Here is a 23,533-nt window from a genome sequence, read left to right on the forward strand (position 1 = left end):
TATGGTCTGAACCTACTGAAGAAAAGGAAGAGTAGGCTTGTGAGTTGTGGACACTGTTTTTCCACTTCTTACGAACGAGAATGAAATCAATTTGACTTTTGGATCCATTCGGAGATTGAAATGTCCAAAGTTTGTTGCGCTTTTTCATAAAAGTAGTATTGGAGGCAATCAGTTCATGTTCCAGGATCATGTCATTTAATTTTGAACCATTTCGGTTTGTTTTTTGATGAAATGAAAAGTTAGCAACGTCCCTACCCATTTGCGCGTTGAAATCGCCAGCGATAACAACGAAATTGTGAGCAGGGATATTTTGTAGGGTTGCTTGATAGCAATATCTTTGAAGGTTGACTCTTTATAGCCCCTATTCAGAGCTTCGAATAATGAGTTTCCTTTTGTTATTTTTTTTTCAGATCAGATTTTGACGACAGTGCGGAAAGATGTTCTCTTGGCTTGTGATACGGCTAGAAGGACATTGGAATTAACACAGTTGCTGGTAAGTAAAGGGATGCTTATTAAATTTCAATAAGCATCTCCCTTAACTCAACTGATTTTTTTACTTTTACTTTTGTTATGGCATTCGTAGCTTCACGCATAAGGAAGTTGGGCAAACATCTCATAATTTTGCGCGCGTATTTTAGTTCCGCTTAACGGTAGCATTCTTATCTTACGGTCTCTCTATTGTTTTATCATCATCAAAAACACTTTTCCGGAGTTATTTTAATCTGATTACTCATTTTGAAAACTCAGTTTGTCTTTTTCTTATCCCTGGAGAGTTAATAAATCTAAGGAAATTCCCTTTTCTGGGAAATTCCCTTTTTAAACCACAAGTAAGTTATTAAGTACATTAAGCTAAGCGCTCTTCATAGGTTAAAAATATTACTCTACTCAAAGTAATCGAACAGTTATGTTGCGAAACGTGTACATTAGTAAAATGACATATGAAGAGCAGTATCTTCAGATATACGCTTTTTATAGGAAAAACCAGTAAGTCATATGATTCTGGCTGGGCTGCTCTTAATTTTATTTGAGTTTTTCAGGCTTAAATGTCAATATCAATGAAAATGGAAACCTGTACTTCTCAGTAGTTTCTGAAATCTGAGGCTCAGATTCTTCTAAATTTGTTCTTATGTTTTGGCCAATTTTCAGCCTCGTATTCTTATGAAATTGTTCTTATAAAAAACGTGTAAGACAAGGCACGGATGTCACTCTAAGTAGATTGTAAATCACTCCCTTGACACATTTGTTAGCATTTGAAAGAATTTTGTCTCAGATGAGAGGTCACTCTTAACAAAAATTACTGGCTAAGATCATTCCTTTTGAATGCAAATTCAACTCTCTGTGTTCGTTTTGCTGCGGTGGCACCTTAATGAAAGTTATGGCTAGTGTAAAAAGTATTGGCTTCAAAATATTCATATTTTTTGTAAAGGATTTATGATTTGTATGTACAAATGACGAGCTATCCTTTTTTTTATTGCAGGCATATTGTCCAATGTCCCATCTCCCAAGGTATGATAGTAAAGTAAAGGGACTAAAGAAATGAAATTTTGGACGAACATGTTTCTCCTTTTTTGTGCTATTGTGCGCGTGTAAACAAAAATAGCTCTCCAAATAAAATACTTTCCATTGGTTACAAAAATAAATATTGTTGCCTCTCTCTCTAATTCTATCTTCAAGGGACCATGACTTTTACCCGAATCAGAAGATTCCAATTTTATAGATCATTAAAACTTATTTGCAACTGAGTGGACCAAAGTTTTAGTTCGAATTACAGACAGATGCGTATTATAGAAATTCGAATTAGAGAGGGAGAGAGAGTATGAAAATATTAATTAAACAAAAAATTCTACAAGTTCACCTTCGCTGGTGACAACGAAGACTTTTGGGCATCTTGGGTTTTGCAGAACGGCTGGCACCTCATCTATAAAGAGGTGGTGGGTTGAACCGACTTGTGTAAAAGCGAAGCCTGGAAGGGTCATGGAGTATATTGTTTGCAGTGTCCTAACCATGACCATCGTTTCTGTGTTTCCACTACAAGTATGCTGAAACTCCTTGGAGAGGATAATGGCTTGCCCAAATGAGTGGACACCGTTCGGGCGAGAACCTACAGAGAAGGTATTCGGGTTACCACTCCAAGTATGGACTTCATTTCTGACAGACACCACTAAGACTCTGGTCACGCCATTTCTGGTGCTAACAGAAAGGCTTTGAAGATTGGTGAAGGATGGCCTACCAAGTGAATTCTCCCACAAGGATGGCGCGGTGCCTTGGCTCAAAGGGAAACGATAGAGTTGACCATTGTTGGCGATGGCGTAGAGATGTGTACCAGTCATGCCGACATCGAATCCTCCACTCACGATCTGGTTAATGAATATAAAATTGTTGTTTCATATTTCTGAATACAAGTTAAGTTACACACTAGAAACTGAACTCTCACAATTCAAATAGATATGAGCTAAAATATTAAACTCTCAGAACATCGATTAGTGGCTGAAGATTATTCATATTTCTGAATACAAGTTAAGTTACACACTTGAAACTGAACTCTCACAGTTCAAATAGATATCAGCTAAAATATTTAACTCTCATTACATCGATTAGTGGCTGAAGATTATTTACCAAATCGACAGCAAAATTCCAAATGTGAAAAAAAAATTAGCAGCAGCTTACCCTGATTCCAACACCATTGGGCCTGAAATGAGCTCTCCAACTCCAGCCACCAAAAGGTCCAGGGACCGATCTTAACTGGTATATCTCTCCATCGGTACCACGCGCAAACACTCGGTCCATGTTGTTACCTAAGTGAATAAATTATTATGAAAATTGTTTCTGGCTAGCAGACAGTTTAGATAAATGCTTATTTTACACATTTATATTCAAGCGCATTCTTAGAACGATGAAATAACTATAATTTGTGATTTTCCAATACTACCGAAACCTTGAATTTCTTAACTGACGCTACCGTAGTAAAAACATTTTTCGACATTGTTTGACCTTCTGAGAGGGTGTTGTATGAAAGTTTTTATCAGTGAGTAAGCTTTAATCAACAAAGATGATATTGGAATTAAGCGGGTAGTGATAGTTCTAAAGAGTCTTTATATAGCGACCGTAGTGCAGTGGTAGAGCATCCGGCTACGATTCGCAAGGGTTGCGGGTACAACCCCCAGCCGGGTCATACCAAAGATTCCCAAAATGGTACTTGATGCCTCTCTGCTTGATGCTCAGAAATTAAGAGAAGGATCAAGGGTAAGTGGAGCAATCCAGGGAGAAAGACTGGCGCCCTCCTCTACCTTCGGGTAGATAGCTATCGAAAGAGGAGCCTTCGGGTTGCCTCCGACTGCGGTCGCAGTCTTACTTATACTTAAGAAATGTAAGCTAGAGTAAAATTGTTTAAAATTTGTCACTACTTGCAAAAACTGGACTGTTCCTGTAGAAAACATTACGTTATGAATATCATCTACAAGGTACAAGGCTCCAGTAAGAAGCGCTATAAAAGTCTATCAATCGTCAAATTTCAGCCTTCTTACCTCTACTTGCCATGCATTTGGTCGGATCCAGATCAACGCGTTGGTTGTTGAAATTCAATGGTCTGCCATGGAAAACCCAATTCCATTTTCCATTACCCCAATGTCTCTCCCACAATCGACCTGTCAATCAAATTAACAGTTAGGTTACAACACGTGGCAAACAAAAGTTGGTGAAGTTTACATTAATACTTGTAATGTATACGAGCTATGGATAGTTTTTTCAATCAGTGAACGTGTTATAGGTTAAACGTACACTTGCACTTATCTGAGCTGTAGATCGTTTTACTACAGTTGACACGTACCGAAGAGCTGAATTATCTTGAAAAACATCTACGGTTTTTAGACCCAGTCAACTGTGGCCCTGGGAAATACATTTTATTCTTTACCTCAAGAATTATCTTGAACTCGATAGTCATAGAATAGTTATGGAAAGAAAAGTATATGAATTGATTTTTACCTTTTTTGGAAACAACAAACAACTTTCCTTCCCTTATGACACAAGGAGTTGATTCCAGTTTATCGCCGCTCAAAAGCATGCCAGGTGGCACCCAATGATCTACCCAATGCCAAGAATTGCCTGACCAAATCCTTTCCCATAAATGTCCATTGCGCCCTACACCGAACAATTTTGTCGTACTCGATGGCATAGATGCCATTCCACTGATCAAGTTTTTAACACCGTGGTTGTATTTGTGCCAGCTCCCATAAGCGCTTCTTATTGTGACCACGAAAAGCAGTGCTAGCAGGAGCAGTGGTGTCTTCATTTTCAGTTTTGTGTTTACGTTTTTTTTTCGTTTGAACTAGAAAGTATATTTAAAGATTAAATTTTAGTTCCTTCGTTTGCCAATTGAATCGTATCACCTGGAAATAAACTCGGCCCTCTCACACCTCTACGTTTGATAGCTCGTTTGAAGCTGAAAATAAAACTTTCCTGTTACACTAAAATTATTATGTTAACCTCAACTTTTGTGACATTTGCACCAAGATCCCATAAGTCTATCTGTCTAACTACAATTGTCCCTAACAGATGTCTTAGCCCTGTATGTTCAAGCACGAAAAGTTTACAGTGAAGCTTCTAACTAGCTTTTTACATTTTTGCACTTTTCGACCATGAAAGTCAAAAACCTCGTCACGCTAACATTGAGATCTTTGTACAACTTTATTTGTCCCACTATTCATGATATGCACCATTGCAATGTCTTCTAACATTACAACATAGTCCCAACAGCTGATTGGTTGCAAGTGACATATTGACTGATTTTACGTCACTTACAACCAATCAGCTGTTGGGTCTATGGTGTGATGTCGAAGACATTGCAGTGATGCATATAATGAATTGCTGCCTTTTTTCATTATTCGCAATCTTAAAGAATAACTACTAGTTCCAACCATCTTTGATCTCTCACAATCTGAAGGTTGAAGTTTGAATGTATAGAAAATGTGTATCTGGACGCGTATTTATAGCTTTTTCTATGGAATGTGTCTTCATTACTACTTAGTAGAAATAGAGATAAAAATAGATAGAAATCCGGGCACTGGAGACAAAATTGAAAAAATCATTTAGGTAATTATGATGTAAAACATAATCCCACGTGCTCCTTCCTTAGAGCTTATCTCTAGACTTACGTTAAGTCTTATTAACATCCAATTGACGTCCAGTATGTGACGTTTCTTGTTCTTCTCGATTTTATCTTCCGATTCGAGAAAAGCCCACTTTCAGCTCTTTTGAATTTGATAATCTTTACAATAATTGCCACCGCAGGAAGCCTAAAGCTTCCGAGGATGGCATTCATAGCTTCACGCATAAGGAAGTTAGGCAAACATCATTTTGCGCGCGTTTTTCAGTATTTTAGTTCCGGTTAATTGGTGTACCGGTAACATTCTTAGCTTGACTGTATTTCTATTGTTTTATCATCATTAAAAACACTTTTTTCGGATTTTTTTTGATCTGATTACCTATTTTCAAAACATGTCTTTTTTTATTACCTCAGGGAGTCGAATTAAAGGAAATTCCTTTTTTGTTGGGAAATTCCCTATTTAAACCACAAGTAGTTATTAACCACCTGAGCAACGCAAATTAGAAATTCTTATCCTTTCAAAAACTTGTCGTTTGACTATTACAGTAAAATCGCAGTTTAGTACAGTAGCGTTTAGTATGATATAAACAAACCATAATATACCATTATTTTGGTAATAAAAGATATGACAAAAAAACAGATAAATAACTTTACCTTATCTCTATACAGTATAATGCCCCCAAAACGGAGACGGCCCCCAAAACGGAGGTTTTCATTAAAATGAAGATTCTGACTTGTAGATTTATCAGAATTAAACGATTTTTGTTTATTTTGAAAGAATGATGGTTATACTAAAAAATGCATGCTTTTGATGGTTTGAGACAGATTCAAAATAACATATTTGCGTCTAAAGGAAATATTTTAACACCAAAATTAGATAAAATTTGCATATAACTCACTCTAGCTCCTTGGATATTGAAAATAAGTTATGAAAACGGGGTATAGGAAACTTTCTACACCTAATGCCGTTCAGAAAATGCAAATACATATGTGACTTTAGAGGCTGGGTAAAAGATATAGCATCTTCAAGGTCAACCAGTATTTTGGAGCCCTAGAATCAGCATTGACAAAACCGAAAATTCTAATTATGAGAAAAAGCAAAAAATCTTGGAATTCTATTCCTATCACCTTGAGTTAATAGTTTATAACAAAAAATTAACATTATATATCAAAATTTTCACTGAATCAGCAAAAACGGCAAATTCCGTCATTTTTTTGCAAAATATAGGAGAAAAATATCTTTAAAGCTTAATATTTTCAGTTTCAGTTAAGCTTTTTTCTAAAATTTTCACAGCTTATTCCATACATGAATGGAACTATTTTCAAAAGAGATTTATTTTCAAAAACTTAATTAAGACGTTGTTAAATCAAAATTGTCATTTTCAAAATTTCTAATTTTTCAGTTTGGACTTTGCAATATCGAAAATCTTGAAATATTTCATAAAAATCATAAATTTTACATCCATCGGGTCGTAAATTTAAGGGAAAACACAAATATGTTCATAGTTTTTCCCCCTATTACCACTGGGCTTAATAATTTGATTTTAACTACACCTCCGTTTTGGGGGCCCCAAACCTGCATTTTGACAACCAGGGGTATACTGTAAAAATTTTATCAAATAGATTTATGCCCAAAACCCTCTAAATCATATTTCAAAACTATGGTCAAAATTTTGTATTCATATCTTAAAGATATCTCGAGAAATCGCTAAAATTTCAAACCTCCGTTTTGGGGGCCATTAGAAAAAAGCTACCTATCTTTAAGCGATTGAAAAATATTGTTGAAATTGAAAATTTTGAAAAAGAACTTCCAGGAAATAAAGTAGAGATGTTAAAGGTTTTCATGCAGCAAAAAATTTTGTAAAATCTCTTTTCCTCTAGATTTGAGAGAAATTTCAAATTTGATCGCCGTTTTGGGGGCCACATACTGTAATCCTTCCTTGTAAATATAGTAACATTTAACCAGACTCATTTCCCTCATTATATTCGAATTTGTATTTTTTTAGGACTGATATCAGGAAAAAATTTTCGATTTCCAAGGTTGGAAATTTCAAGTTTTCTTAGTTGGAAAAAAGATAAAATCCAATGGAAAATCCAACCTGAAAATGTGGGACATTCTCCAAGGTTGAAAATTTTGCATTTTCCATGGCTTGGAATTTTCGTAAATCCAGGTTGAAAAAAGCCAAAATCCAAATTTAACAAGGTTGGAATTTTTTAAAATTCAGTTGGGAAAAAGCCAAAGTCCAAGCTTAAACAAGGTTGGAATTTTCGAAAATCGAGGTTGAAAAAGCCAAAATCCAAATTTAACAAGGTTGGAATTTTTTAAAATTCACGTTGAAAAAAGCCAAAATCCAAATTTAACAAGGTTGGGAGTTTCGTAAATCCAGGTTGAAAAAAGCCAAAATCCAAATTTAACAAGGTTGGAATTTTTTAAAATTCACGTTGAAAAAAGCCAAAATCCAAAAAGTGATGGCAGAGATGTGGAAAAGAGATCTTAAACAAGGTTTTTGTATTTGTGAACAGTCACTCGCTAGCCTAGGCTCGATGGCTCCCGGTCAATCTCTCGTTATTGTTCGCACAGATACGTGGTTGATCTTAGATCACTCAAACAGCTCAGCAGGGCGCTATTTGAAACTATGACACAAGTACCCTATGTGCTTCACAGTGCGAACTCACTGCGATTGACCGAGGCCGCTCCGAAGAGACGCCTCACCTGACGGAAACTTACAGCTTGACTGCTCACATTATAACCTAATATCTAGGTTGGCTATATATCAAAACAGTTTTGAGCGAAAAATCGCTTGTGGTTTTCCCAAGGACATGCGCAGAAAATGGTTAGAAAAACGTAATTTCCACATGGATTTTTAACGTTTTCCAAACTGTTTGGAGAAACACAAATTTCCAACCCGAAAAGTCTAGTTTTACAAGAAAGGGTCTCAATCTTAGAAAAATGTAATTTCCACATGGATTTTTAACGTTTTCCAAACTGTTTGGGAGAAACACAAATTTCCGACCCAAAAAGTCTAGTTTTTCAACTTGAGGTATCAAATTTACTAAAATATGTATTTTCACATCGATTTTTGACCTTTTTTTTCAGTTCCAAAACTGTTTGGAAAATAAAAATTTCCCACCCAAAAAGTCATGTTTTCCAACAAGCCTTGGAAAATTGTCATTTCTACATGGGTTTTTTTCACTTGATTTTTCAAGGGCATTGATTTATTCTACAAAACCTATGGGTAATTTACGTTTTCCAAATCAGCTTAAGGTAATCGCTCAAATTTTCAACCTTCAATTATAAAACCAAAATTTCCAACCCAAAAATATTGAATTTCCAACCTTGGAAATCGAAAATTTTTTCCTGTGGATAAGTACATATTTTTAAACACCAAAACAAAGCAAACAACATGCCATTTCTTTCTGGACAAATATATATGTATACTTTATTGTGTGCTTTGAGATCTATTTTAATCAACCCTCTCAACTGCTTATCTTTCAACTATCATTTAGGAGTACAGAATGGGCTTCCATAGTACCATTTTCTCTAAGTATTTTGTGCAAATTTTCAACAATGAAGTAGACTTCTTGACTGTCCTTGTCCCTTATGTTAAAGTTGTTCTGATGGAGGACATTGCTATTTTTGGTAGCCTTCACATATCAATAAGGAGCTTTGGTGTAAATGTTTTTTCTGATGAAATCATACTAATCTGAAACTATTAGGCCTTTATGAACTTTCTAGAACAATAATCTTGCTCCAATCTTGAGAAACACTGGAAAAATAGGTTAGCATTCCCTGCCATAATTTCACAGATTTCCTCTGCTTTCTGCTTGAAAACGCTGTCGTACAGCCGAAAACGAAAGTGAAACTGTGAAAACGTCCGCAAATTCGGGCCCAGTCCCCTTCCGAGACGGAGGCTAATTTGCCAAAAAATTAAGAATATGCTAAGAATATTGCCATCATGGAATTTAGCTATAAAATCTAAGAAATGTCATTTCAGAGCATATTTAACTGTAAATTGCCGATTATCCCAAGTAATAAAGCTCAACACTTTTACAACGATGCCATTTTATGCTTTCCCCAAAAAGTTAAGTATATCCATGATGAAACGAAAAAAACATCATTCTTATAAAAAAACGTGTATGTTCAGGGGAGGGGGACTTAAGGGTCCGATCTCGTTATTCCGCCATTTTTTCCTTGATTTCCGTCAAACCCTCTGAAAAAGAACCAAAATTCCGCGAATTTTGAATATTTTTGCTAAATTCTGTTTTCCGCACTAAAATTGCCCAAGTTTCTGTCTCCGATAGATGACCCAATTCGAAGTTCTCGTCGAACAACACCACTCCGTTCAAAGGCCGATTCTGCTTCTCCGCCAACCGTGACACCCCAGTTTAGGAAATATGTATATGATTTTCCCTAGTAGCATTTGTGGAAACTTATTTCGGAATTTAGCATTGGCACATTTTACGAACTTCATAGAAACTTCATTGAAACCAAATTTCTGGGCTATATTGAATATATGGCTATATGGAATATATGGTGAACTTTTTTAAAACTGGGAGAAACTCATTCACGCGCGTACGCGAACTTGTGCCCTCCACATATGGCTTACGCCTTTTATAATGGAGATCATATTTGGTCAGCCATAGAGAAAATTTCAGTCTAATACGATTTGGTCTTCATTTTTCTCGAGACAAGAAATGAATCGACCGTAGAACTTCTATGGTTTTCATTATCTGGCATCAGGGATACAGGTGTCAAATCAAGGAGTAAATATGCCAATATCTAGTTCGCAGTTTCTTGAGTTTGGATGTTTTTCTCGAGAAGTTTCCTCAAAATCCTAAATTTTTAGGATAAAAACCAGCCCTAACAAACTTTAAATTACCATTCAATCATTTCTTAGTCCTTTTAAAGACAACTACACAACATTTTAATGCATTTAACTGAAGTTATGGCTACATAGTTACAGTAATTTAGCGTAGTTTTGTCAGCTTTTACTCCGGGGGGGGGCACTCGATCTGAAAACGACCATACGTTCGGCCCAAAATTTGGCTTCTAAAATCGGACCCTTACAGTGCAGTGAATTTCCATGAAAAATCATACCCTTACAGTGCACTTTTTCAAAATTTCACGCCCGTAAGGGCGAAAATTTTTGCAATTTTCCAAGAAAATGTAGAATTTTTCGTCCAAAATTGACCAATTTTGTGCCAATTTTACCAAAAAATTGACTCTTTATCACAATTCCCTACCCTTACAGTGCAGTTCAGTGAAGTTTTGTAATTTCCTACCCTTACAGTGCACTAGCTGAACTATGAAAAATCTACCCTTAAGGGCCGAACGTCTGGTAAGTAATTTACCTTGAGTGCCCCCCTCGGGCTTTTACTTCCCGAAACGGTCACTACTGCCGGTTTTTGAGTAGAACTTGTTATTTTGAGGAAAGCTACTGTTAAAAGGAAAATAAAATAGCGGAAGAAAAGAGAAGTCAACTCAAAGCATGACCTTAAAGAGGACATCAAGTTCTACTTTCATCAAAGGTGATTTGGCATTCTTCGTCAGTCAGGTCGTACACGTTTTTTTTTTTTAAGAAACTAGTTTTACCAAGCAGCCTCAATGTTTCTTAAGAAATCGGCCTTTTGAGCCTTAAATGTTTCTTACATGTTTCTAAATTTTTTAACATAATCAGCCTCATGGAAGGCTGGGTTGGAAGGTTCTTAAAAAAAAACGAATTAAAAAATGTTATTTTCTCATTCTCAGCCTCAGTATGTTTCTTAGATGTTTCTTAGTTTTTAGGCATTCTGAGCCTCATGTTTCTTAAAAGTGTGTTTCTTAAAAAAAAAAAACGTGTATCCCCCTTAACTCTCAAAATATCACTTTTATTTCTACACCTTCTAGTAATTATACGTTTTTTTTTTTTAAGAAACACACTTTTAAGAAACATGAGGCTCAGAATGCCTAAAAACTAAGAAACATCTAAGAAACATGCTGAGGCTGAGAATGAGAAAATAAAATTTTTAACACGTTTTTTTTAGAACCTTCCAATCTTTGCATGAAAAATAGGCTGATTATGTCAAAAAGTTTAGAAACATGTAAGAAACATTTAAGGCTCAAAAGGCCGATTTCTTAAGAAACATTGAGGCTGCTTGGTAAAACTAGTTTCTTAAAAAAAAAACAAACGTGTATTTATCAAGTACTAGACTCAATATAATAATTGTACTTATAACTCTGCTAGTAGGGACCAATTTTGGGAGGTCCTGAGAAACAATATACAAGAAATTTCAGAGCAACAGCTAAAAAAGTTACGCTAAATCACTGTAACTATGCAGCTGTAACTTCAGTTAAACTTAAAAGCATCGAAATGTTGTGTGGTTGTCTTTAAAAGGACTAAGAAATGATGGAATGGTAATTTAAAGTTTGTTAGAGCTTGTGTCCATCCTAAAAATTTGGGTTTTTGAGGAAACTTCTCGAGAAAAACATCCAAAGTCAGGCAACTGCGAAATAGAAATTGGCATATTTACCCCCTGATTTGACACCTGTATCCCTGATGCCAGATAATAAAAACCATAGATTGCTTTCCTCTATTATCTATCAGAAAGTATCAATGTCTCCAGTTGTTAAAAAACAAATTTTGTACACCTTAATACTTTTTATGGGTTAAATGGGCCCAAAAATTGATAAAAATTGATAAAAATCCACTAAAACGGACAATTTTACCCCCTGGTTTGTCCAGTTGCACTTTGAATGTGATACTTTCAATTCAGAATTGTAATTTCCAGAGTTTATTACACAAAGATCGAGTTAAAACTATTTTTGAAGATATTTTAGGCGAGATGAGCAGTGAAAATTGCTCAAATTATGTAAAAATTCAATAAAATGGGCATTTTTACCCCCTGAAGCGTCAAAAATGAAACTAAATACAGTCGACAAGAAATTTTTCTGGTGTACCGCATCAAATTTTATCACAACACAAAGTTTGTGCCTCATTAAAAGTTGTTTTGGTAGGTCCCAGTCTTATAAAGTGTCAAAATTCAGTGAAAATACCCAAATTTCCCCTACTTTGCCCCATGTGAACCCCCAAAAATGATTTTTCGCAAAAATCTTTTGCCAATGATGATCACCGATGTATCTTGAAACTTTTAGCAAAGTTTCAAAGCAATTGGTCAATTTATTCATGAGATATAGCAAATTAAATCATACATGGAAAGATATTCTCCTTAATAAATCCTTACAAAGGGTAAAAAGTACCCCCTAAACTCGGGCCCAATATGAAAAATTGACCAAGAGTTGGCTGGGGACCGACCATTTCTTAAACTAGGATAGTTTAGGATTCCAAAAATGTATAGTTTATCCTCGGTTTATCCTGTAGAATCTTGGGTTAAGAAAAATGCCATTTTTCAGGTTTGGCTCCCGGACTATAAAAGAGTATATGCTAGTAAGTGCGAGCGCGAACGCAAACCAAATCGTGAAGTCGAACCGGAAAATCGGGAAATCGAACCCGACTATCGCGATTGATCGGATTTACGCACAATTACAAATGAAAAACACTGATTTTAAGAAATTCCTTAACCGGAGTTTAATAAGTAAATATTCTTCGAACTGTGGAATCTTTTATTTTGATTGCTGTTTGTTGGAATTGATGATTACCAAAAAATAATACTTTATTTTTTTCATGAATCGAAAAAACCGTGTGGATGGTTGACATCTTTCTTCTCTAGTCTTGTAAACCAATGCAGTGTCTGTTTTGAAAGCTCTATACCTACTGAATTAAAGCTCTGACTAGCTTTTTTTCTTTGTTGCTATTAAAGATAGATTTTTAAATTGTCGTAATGTAAATTTATGGTAATAAAGTTTTAGTTTTTGAGTTTAGTTCATCTACAGTAGTATTTTTTCAGTAATCCTTTCTTGTAAATATAGTAACATTTAACCAGACTCGTTGCTCTCATTATATTCAAATTTGTATTTTTTTTTGGAATGATAACTACATAACTACATATTTTTAAACACCAAAACAAATCCTAAAAATTAACCTTCGTTCGTTCGTTATTAGATTAGATTTTTTGCACAAATATGTGTAACTACTCTCGGGTACCTAATAGCCGGGGGGTTTGGAATAAGCGGGGGGGGGGGGGGTTGGAAAAAATCTCAAAACTTAATAAGGCGGGGGGGGGGGGGGGGGTTGGACTAAAAATGTCCTGGGTGGAAAATTTTTGAAAAGGAGGCTAGTACAGCAGAAGTAGGACAAAAGAGAGAACTTTCAAAAACATTTTCCCAAAAATAATAAAAGCGGGGGGGGGGGGGGTTGGAATAAGAATGTCAAGTTTTGGCAAATTTGGCCCAAAAAAATTGCTAAAAAACGGGTTTTTTGAACTTTGTGAAAAATTGGATCATTAACTTTTTCTGATTTTTTGCATGAAAGTAGGGTACCATTATAGGCAAAAAATTTTGTTAGCTCAAAAAAGGCATGTTTATCTATAAGAATCAATAGGCATACATCAATGTTCTTTGCCAAATTACTCAATTTTTTGAGAGATAGATGTTTTTTTGCTCACAAAGTCTTGAATATGAAAGAATATTTCAAGAGCATGAAATTTTGGTTTCTAAACGTTTTTTTTATAAGAAACAAATGACTAATTTTAATAGATCGTCTATAAAAGAATGTATTCTGAGTGATTGTTTAATGGTCACGCTCACGTAGATATAGCGTAGTATCGTAGCTTGAATATATCGCTTTCCAAGGCAGAATACATTTACCCAAGTATTCAAACAAGGGGTAAATCACTTAAAATAAGGTGTACGATACTTTTTGACTTTTTGAATTTTCATTTGACTTTTTCAAACTTTCATTTAGTCTAGAAAGCTAGAAGACTAATTCAGGCATATTAGAAATAAAGCAAAAAAATAAATTTTAGTCGTCTAGAAACCTTTGTGCACTAACTCCAAAAAAAAAAAAAAGTGTCAATATTGCAATTAAAATTTTTTCCCGCTCAAAAAAAATTCTTGAACATAAAATGTGTGTGGATTTGTGTGTTAANCTTATTTCAAAATTAAAATTTTCTCGTCAGCACGAACCATGGTTGCGTCTCCTTCGTTACTGAATTCTTTAAGCCTGCACGTTTGAATTCAAGCCACTTGGTACCTTCTTCGTAATAATGTATAATGATTTAGTCCTGTCCAAATGAGTGCACAACATTTTGATATTGAGGCTTATAGGATTACTCACAATCTGAAAATTTACTGTAGTTAAACCCGATTTATATGTGACCCCTATCCAAAAGTAAGTAAAAGTAAGTCGCCCTTATCCAAAAGTACATGTTTATTTCTTTATAAGCATTGCGATATAAGCATAAATAGGCTCATATATGGCAAAAATTTAAGCATATGCTAAACATCACCTTGAGCCTTCATTTTCAGAATTTGTTTGTTTTTGGCTGGAATTTCGAAATTTCTCTAAAATTTTGCTTAGGATATAAGCACCCCTGAAAACATTTTTCAGCTTTGTAAATATCTTGATCTAAGCATTTCCGAGCAAGCTTTTGGATTTTTGTATGCTTATAAAGAAAACATGTAAGTAAAAGTAAGTATAATCCTCACCTTATTAATCAGTCAGTTAGAGTGTAGGGGAAAATTTTAGCAAGAGGGGGTGCGAAATTTTCTTTGCCCTTTTGAGGGAGAGGTTCGAAAAAATATTCCAGGTTGGGGGTGGGAAATTTTGTTTTGGGATTTTTTGAAATATCCTCCACTCCCTTAGATAGATACTTTCTGATCACTCCATTATTATTACCAGTTCGATGTTTTATATTTTCTAAGAATATTCAAAAGTCGAAATACTTAATTATTTGTTCGAGAAAAATAATCTTACGGTAGAAATTTTGTCAATATTTTTCTTATGCTCAAAAAATTATAATATTAATTTTCTTAAATTTTCTTAAAAAGGAGTATATTGTAAAGTCGAAAATTAATTAACAATACTCTTAGGTTCCAAATAAACACCCCCCGCTTGTTAATTTTTCGAAAAATTTTCAACCTTCCTCCAGACCTCCGTTTATTAATTTTTAATAATATTTTCAGCTGTCAAAGAGAAGGTCCCTTATTTTCCTCTGAGTAGCCTGATTCTACCCTATATTTACCTTATTTTTGGGTTTTCAAAAGTGCAATTTCCAACCCCCTCGGCAATTAAGCCCCCCCCCCCGTTTATGGAACTTAAAAATATAGACCAGCGGCCGAGGTAGTGAATTGTGTCACTTCGTAGGGCACCCCTTTGATCAGGGCAAATTTTTGATATTATGCTCCTAATAGGGTGTAGAATTGACAAAAAAATTTGCCCCTCGAATCTCCTGCACTTTTCGAGTGAATCGATTTTTAGTTAATCGATAGAACCAAGAAACATAAGACATATCAAGGGTCCCCCCTTAACTAACGGTTTTTTCAAATTCTGAAATCAAATATCTGAGGCTACCAACGGATTCAGCGTGAAAAGTAGATAAAGAAAATGGGGTTATTTGTTAAGTTTCGACCACCTGGTGCCGAGAAATGGCATTTTTAAGGCGAAAAATCGACGTTTTGGGCGTTTTCCGATGACGTCAGCATTTTCCTAGAGCGATTTTCAGAAAAAATCATTCTCACGACTGGTTAACCCTGAATTAGTGGTATGGTTTGTCAACTTTCGATATTCCGATCTTGAGACATTTCATTTTTAAGGTGGGTAAATATGCTTAAAAACTGCTGACTCAGCAAAAAATTATCGATAATTTTCAATATTTAAACCAAAATGTCTTGAGATCTCCCAGCCGGCACACAACGTCAAAGCAACGTCCATGTGACATTCATAACGTTATATATTATATTAATTATATACGTTAATATTTGAACGTTAAAACAACGTTGTGTGCCAGTTGGGCTAGACATCGAAAGCTGACATCGGACGCTGGTCTAGTATGCTCTTTCGTTCAAACCTTTGTTTCTCAACTTTTCCCCTTTGAACCTGAATACTTTCTAATCGCTTTGTTTTTAATTTGATTTTGAAATCGAATCGCTTTCGCAGTCACAGATATATTTTGTAAAACACTAGATAGAGGTACTGTATCTTTTACTTAAAAAAAACGCGTAAAACAATAAATAGAGCTACTCCATCTTTTACCAAGCCAAGGCAAGTGAAACAAAATAATCCGCCATCTTTGCTGAAATTAGACCACAATAGAAAACCTTTGTTTTGACTGTTCATATTTACTTGACACTGCAAATGCACTGCAATGAATTTGAAATTTCAAAGACCGCGCGATTAATAGATCTACTTTAATCTGTTTTAATGAAATAAAATTTGATGGGGATTGAAAATTAGAAGTAAAATGAGCCACGGTGTTCCATAAAAACTTATAAAAAAATTCAAAAAAAGTCTTAAAATATTCTTAAGTGATTCTTAAAATTTAAAAGAGCAAGGACATTTCTTTCTTTAATTTATAGTCAAAATATATTTTTCTTTCGAGTACTGTCTCAAACATGCGAACAAGAAGAAAAAGAAACAAAAAACTATTATTTCTAATTAAAAAAATATTATGTTAGACTCTTATAAATGCATTTTATATTTAAAAACTACCTTAAAAAGTGTATTAATGTTGGCGTGTTTTTGATTTGGTGTTCAGCCGAAAGGCTTCCTTAGGCGGGTATATTTAATTTGGCGGTTAATGGATTTTGTAATTTCCGGTGGATTAGCGAAGACTTAAGGCCTAGTGCTCTCTATCCCGACCCAAGACAATTTTACTTGATATTCAATCGGGTATGTAATTTGGCGGTAGGGTCGATCTTAATTTTGGGTATTTAGCCTAGAACCGCTAAACCCCCTGATTTAATTCCCGATGAAATTAACACACTTAAGTAACGGAAGGAACCTTCTCACAGACCCACTGGGACCCGTCCCCACTGGAAAAATTGGCCAAAATATCGTCCCCAGTGGTAAATTATACTCCAATTTTTATCCTGACTGAAAATGATCCAATAAGCCAATCCTCCCTGCAAAATATTATGCTATTTTTTTCCATCGCCACTGAATTTTCTGTCTTGAAAACAAAAGAATTGAGATCCTCATCCATAGAAAATATAAGAATATCAATCCCAGCTAATTGCTGTAATCGTTCTGCATTGCATAGCAATCGGCAAGCGAATATTTTGCTTCTAATGTTTTCTCATGGTTTTCACCCAAAGTATGGATTCTCCTATTCATAACATCTGTATATAGCTCGATCGCTTTGATGTAATTGTTCTGCCCATAGTAGCACTCGGCAAGCCAATATTTTGTTTCTAATGTTTCCTCGTGGTTTTCACCCAAAGTATGGATTCTCCTATTCATAACATCTGTATATAACTCGATTGCTTTTATGTAATTGTTCTGCCCATAGTAGCAATCGGCAAGAGAATATTTTGTTTCTAATGTTTCCTCGTGGTTTTCACCCAAAGTATGGATTCTCCTATTCATAACATCTGTATATAACTCGATCGCTTTGATGTAATTGTTCTGCCCATAGTAGCAATTGGCAAGCCAATATTTTATTTTTAATGTTTTCTCATGGTTTTCACTCTCCTATTCATAACATCTGTATATAACTCGATCGCTTTGACGTAATCGTTCTGCATCCTGTAGCACTCGGCAAGAAAATATTTTGTTTTTAATGTTTTCTCGTGGTTATCGCCCAATGTATGGATTCTCCTATTCATAACATCTGTATATAACTCGATTGCTTTGATGTAATCGTTCTGCATCCTGTAGCAATCGGCAAGAGAATATTTTGTGTTTAATGTTTTCTCGTGGTTTTCACCCAACGTATGGATATCCCTATTCATAACATCTGTATACAACTCGATCGCTTTCGAATATTTTTTGATTTTTGAATATTGAAGGGCTAAGTTGAATTTTGTTATTAGTGTAGTTTCATTGTTTTCACCAAAAGCTTGATTCGTACTCTGCAGTACTCTTTCACCCAATGAAATGGCGTTTTCATGATCACCCTCGTTTGAATAATCACTCACCAGGTTACACATAGTAATTAGTGTTACTTCATCATATTCACCATAAAGTTCAGATTGTTTTTTAAAAAGCTCTTCATGCATCTCCAAGCTTTTCTTGTGGTTGCCAATATTTCGATAAAATGATGCTAGGTTGTTTTTCACCCCTAGAACGTATCGCATATTTATGGTGTCCACTTTGGACGATGATAACGTTTCTTCTAGTATTTTGATAGCGTCTGTGAACCTTTGCAAATCTTTTAAAATTAATGCTTGGTTATGTTTAACGTGGAAATCGTTTGAAAATTCACATTTTGTAATAATTATGTCAATGATTGTCAAAGCAGCTTCAGACTTTCGTTTTACTTTCGCGATGTCTCTTATTTCATCAACGTAATCGATCATCTCTTCATAAAAGCTTTCGTCATCAACTTCAGTTGTTAAGATTTCAAAGAAATGATTAAAATATTCTTTCGCAAAGTCGACATGATGAATAGAACGAACTTTTTGTTCACTGTCAATTTCTTTAAAGAAAGCTTTTAAACACTTGATAAGATAACCGATTTCATTAGTTTTACGCACTGTTGCTTGAATCAACGAATGGATGGTCACGATTATTTCATTGTCAGTGTTTCGTTTATTTATAATCGATGCACTTTCTAACTGGTGAAGGGCAGAATCGAGATCAATCTTGGATGATTCTTCAGCATCGAGTATACGGACAACATTCATTGAAATTTCTTCACTTCTCAAATAACACATTCGGTTTAGAATCTCAATAGCCAGTTTAGAGTCTTCATCCTGCTCTGAGAGACGTTTAAGATTAATCTCAATGGCAGCAATGGTTGAGACGCTGTGATGGGTTTTCGATATCGGTTTCTGGAGGACGTTTGCTGTTTCCAATTTCAACAATTCGATAAATTCTTCAGAGGTCATCGTTGTATTGCTCAAAGCTGATATGACCTGCTGAAGACCAAGGGGATGTCCCTGAATCAAGTCATCGATGTTCTTGATTTGTTGCTTGGTAAGATTAGCTCTACACTGTTCAGTTAATAGTGTATTTGATTCTACTACAGTTAACCTTTCCACCGCGATTTTCTCAAAATCTGGAGTAGGAAAGTCTTTCTTTTGTGACGTAATCAAAGCTGTGTATTTGTTGTACGGCGGAAGAAACTTTTTGATGACGTTAAATTCCCATGCGTCGTCAAAAACAAATAAAGGTTCGATGTCGTCAAGGTAACCATAAACGCTGGCGATGATGGTTGGCATACTCTTTATATTTTGATGCTCGTCTCGGATTTCTAAGTTCAATTGTTCAGCAAGTTCGATAAACGCTTTATTGAGTGAATCCTCGCTTTCACTTTTTAACCATATCACATTCTCGTTAAAGTGTTTTCCGTAAACCTCTACGTATCGTCTAACGATCTCCGATTTTCCTGTTCCAGCAGCTGCGTGCAAGATGACACGGTAAGCCTTGGTGTTGTTTTGTTTGATTAGTTGGTCAATCTGTTTCAAGATGTCCTCTCTACCGGTAAAACTAGCGACGGCCTTGGTGAATCCATACCTCAATGGTGAAAGAAGATCATCAATCTCCTGTTGTGGTACACCTAAAGCAATCAGTGACGGTACAATAAATTGATAAGCATCTTGGTACAACTTATTCTCCATGTACATGGTTGAATGTTGACCGATATTTCTACCAATACTCATTCTTTTGCAATGCGCTCCGCGTTTAATGTCGGTGTTGTTTGGGCGTTTCTGCCATCCGGTTAAAGGTGGATCCACATTGGGACAGAAATGAATGATCAGGAAGTCCAATAAAGTACTATCAAAAGTATCAGAATAAGTTTCGTCGGTGTTTTGTGGAAGTAATTTGAAGTACCATTGTGCTGATATTTTATTCTGAGAACGCATTTGTTTCAATTGTGGTTTAAGTTTTTTGAATTCTTGATATAAGAGCTTGGGGTCTTGAGGGAAAACTTCGTGGAAGAGGTCTCTCTTGACAACCTCGCATTTATCAATGAGCACTTTCATTTTTCGAGCGTTCTTTCGGTTCTCTCCTGTCCTTATCGACTTGGCCGGTGTCGTTGGTGGTGCAGCTATAATGGAAAAAATCAATAGATTAATTTTAGCAGCTAGCAACTAGCCACCATCATGATATCTACAGTAGACGTCATTGCCTTTTTTCTATGCAGAAAGTATCTCACCAAAAACCTTGATATTTGACTCTGTTTTTTGGTGTGTTACACTTTGACGATTTTACGAAATAAGCAAAATAAGAAGACTTTCGAGTGTTTTTAAGCGAGCACCTCGAAAAATAGAAGCCTTTCGAGTGCTTTGACGCAAATTCGATTATTTTGCTACTGCAGGAGCTTCGATAGTTAAAAGTGAGGTCAAATTACGCCGATTATATTCCGCGTGAGGCAGTAATTACTTTTGGCGTATTGGTGTAAGGAGCGGATATAAAGTAAGAAGCTATTTTTCTAAGCCTTTCTAATCCTAAAACTAGAAAATATAGCAAATTATGAGCAACTTTTAGGCGTGAGAAGATCAGATATCCCAGGGCTTCAACCCTTGACCCGTTTGGGGTACTTACAGCGTCCCTCCTGAAATTTCACCCGCCAAAGCGGAACCCTTTTTTGGCGTAGACCTCAGTTTTAAAAAATAACAATTCGTCGTGGACTTTTCATCATTGCCACACTTATCCAGTTCTCAATAATTTGAAAAACTGGATCAGGTCGGGTTAGAGTGGTACATGTGTATAACCCGGACGCTGAAAGCAACTGTCCCGCTTCGTGCCCAACAACAATTTTACAAACCAAAAAATTCTCTGTTACTTTCGACTGTCGCACCCGAAATGACTAATTTCGACTGTCCCGCTTCGTACCCAAACAAGAATTATGCCACACCCATCCACTGTCCTGCTTCGTACCCAAATTAAACTTACACGATACCCATACACTGTCCCGCTTCGTACCCAAATTAGAATTACGCCACACCCATCCACTGTCCCGCTTTGTACCCAAATTAGATTTATGCCACACCCATCCACTGTCCAACTTCGCACCCAGACTAAATTTATGCGACACCCATTCACTGTCCCGCTTCACACCCAAACTAAATTTATGCCACACCCATCGACTGTCACACTTCACACCCAAACTAAATTTATGCCACATCCATCCACTGTCACGCTGAACACCCAAATTAAATTTATGCCACATCTGATCATTGTCACGCTTCACACCCAAACTAAATTTATGCCACACACATCCACTGTCATCCTGCACACCCAAACTAAATTTATGCCACACCAATCCATTGTCGCGTTTCACAACCAAACTATATTTATGCCACACCCATCCACTGTCACACTTCACACCCAAACTAAATTTATGCCACACCCATCCACTGTCACACTTCACAACCAAACTATATTTATGCCACACCCATCCACAGTCACACTTCACACCCAAACTAAATTTATGCCACACCCATCCACAGTCACACTTCACACCCAAACTAAATTTATGCCACACCCATCCACTGTCACGCTGCACACCCAAAATAAATTTATGCCACACCCATCCATTGTCACGCTTCACACCCAAACTAAATTTATGCCACACCCATCCAGTCACCCAAACTAAATTTATGCCAAACCCATCCATTGTCACGCTTCACAACCAAACTAAATTTATGCCACACCCATCCGTTGTCACGCTTCACACCCAAACTAAATTTATGCCACACCCATCCATTGTCACGCTTCACAACCAAACTAAATTTATGCCACACCTATCCAGATCCCGACGAATGAATGAATGAACGGGAAAGGGTTAATTTTCAGGAGGAGAAAGCAAAAAAATGTTTTGGTCGAATTTTTTTTCAAAACATTTACTTAATTTAAAAGTCAATCAAAGATTTATTGAAAAATTCCAGATAAGACTACTGATCCTTATTTTAAAAAGAACAAAACATTCTTTTCTTAACTCTTTCGACAACCTGTTGTGTTTATGAATGAAAAGAAAATATTTATGCGCATTATTAAAGTTTACAAAATATGATCCCAAAAATCGAAAATGGACCCTTAGAGAGAGGAAAAGTATGCTATTTAGGGACCCTTAGAGAGACTTTTCTCAATATTTTTATCGATTTTCACTCGACTTTTGTCAAAGTTTAGGAAAATCACGACTCTTTGAGAGAGGGAATTTTGAATTTAATGATTTTTGGATCTTTACAGAGACTCGTTTTTCTTTTTAATAGTTTTTGTACGCAATTGTTCAATTTCAGTGTAAATGTGAAAGTGAAAGTCCCAATTGTAAACACGTTTTTTTAAAACAGGGTGATAAGCTCTTAGCTGTAAATGAAGGCCGATGTTAACCCAGGGTGATAGGCGCTTGAGATCAAGGAAAACCCAATTGTAAACCCAGGTTGATAGGTGTTCGGGATAAGAGAAGGTTCGATTGTAAACCCAGGGTGATGGGTACTCGCAATTACGGAAGGCTTGATTGTAAACCCAGATGGATAATCGGGATAGGGTAAGCCAAATTGCAACACAGGGTAATAAAGCTTACTTTGACACCCAGGAAAGGTAAGGCTCAATTGTAAAACCCAGAGCGACAAGTACTCAGAGAGATTAGAGGCTCAGTCGTAAGTAAAATTTAGAGGTAAAGAATTTTTTTTACCGTGCAGAGCAACCTTTTATTCTGGCACCTAAGTAAATTGACGTCCAATGTTTTTCAACGTGCTTGAAAATGTCTATTTTTGTATTTTTAGCATTCAAAATAAGCCACCTTTTTAAAAAAATGAAAAAACTCCCCTAAGTTTCAACCTAAGGAAGGTGTGTGCCAAATTTCAGCTCCGTAAACGAAATATTCCGCTCTTTACGCTGCTCCAAAGTTTGCTGCCATACATAGAAACAAACAAACATTCCAAGATTCTAGCTCAACTGAAGTTGAGAATATCGCGTGACGTCGGTTCAAATTTTCAAATTTAAGAAGGCGTGGCACTTTCTATAGTTACTAAAAATGAATCAACCTCAAGTTTGCAAATAAAAGAGCAAGACTTTTTACTGTTATTTTTAAAGTTCCTTTTAAAGGGACATTGCGGGAGTTGTGATGTAAACATTGTAGCGGTTTCAAGTCAAAACAAAACATACAAAATCAAAACAAAAGTCACGTGGGAAAACAGAAAAACCATAACAAACATGGTAGATTTTCCTTTGGGCGAAAAGTCGCAGGAAGCCTTTTGCATATGAATCGTTCCAATCTTTCTTGTAATATTAGCTAACGAAGTAATATTTTCATTCACAGAGAAACATTTCCAACAAAATAAAAAATCTTTCATTCATTTCTTGTAATTTTGTTTTTGTTTTACTTTTTTATTTCTCTGGACGGGGGTGCTGGTGTGTTTCTCTATCGCTCTTGTAAAGAGTAATGCCC

At 35.8% G+C, this 23,533-nt stretch overlaps 2 protein-coding genes across 2 annotated transcripts in view; both read right to left on the reverse strand.

Moving 5' to 3' along the window:
• LOC136813397 (nuclear envelope integral membrane protein 1b-like) overlaps positions 1-22,893 on the reverse strand; it is a 351,044-nt gene extending 328,151 nt beyond the window's left edge. Inside the window, exon 1 of the mRNA XM_067069919.1 lies at positions 22,886-22,893. The gene's annotated coding sequence lies outside the window, so the exon portion shown is untranslated. The remainder of the gene's footprint in view (positions 1-22,885) is intronic.
• LOC136813351 (uncharacterized) lies at positions 1,586-4,319 on the reverse strand. Its single transcript, XM_067069862.1, has 4 exons — positions 3,982-4,319; positions 3,525-3,644; positions 2,668-2,795; positions 1,586-2,357 (listed from the first exon to the last, which is right to left on the reverse strand). Exons 1-4 carry the CDS (start codon positions 4,286-4,288, stop codon positions 1,830-1,832), a joined length of 1,083 nt encoding a protein of 360 aa, XP_066925963.1. The 5' UTR covers positions 4,289-4,319; the 3' UTR covers positions 1,586-1,829.
• Positions 22,894-23,533: the final 640 nt, after the last annotated feature.

Source organism: Clytia hemisphaerica, unplaced genomic scaffold, assembly GCF_902728285.1.
Source record: "Clytia hemisphaerica strain Z4C2 unplaced genomic scaffold, Clytia hemisphaerica genome assembly, whole genome shotgun sequence".
Classification (NCBI taxonomy): Eukaryota; Metazoa; Cnidaria; class Hydrozoa; order Leptothecata; family Clytiidae; genus Clytia; species Clytia hemisphaerica.

What these genes read in the sequence shown, in the direction of transcription:
- LOC136813351 (XM_067069862.1), bottom strand. Translation starts at nt 4,288, where the DNA reads ATGAAGACACCACTGCTCCTGCTAGCACTGCTTTTCGTGGTCACAATA. An exon ending in GTTTGTTGTTTCCAAAAAAG is followed by an intron (nt 3,645 to 3,981) that starts GTAAAAATCAAT and finishes TTTGATTGACAG; the next exon opens with GTCGATTGTGGGAGAGACAT. An exon ending in CAAATGCATGGCAAGTAGAG is followed by an intron (nt 2,796 to 3,524) that starts GTAAGAAGGCTG and finishes TTATTCACTTAG; the next exon opens with GTAACAACATGGACCGAGTG.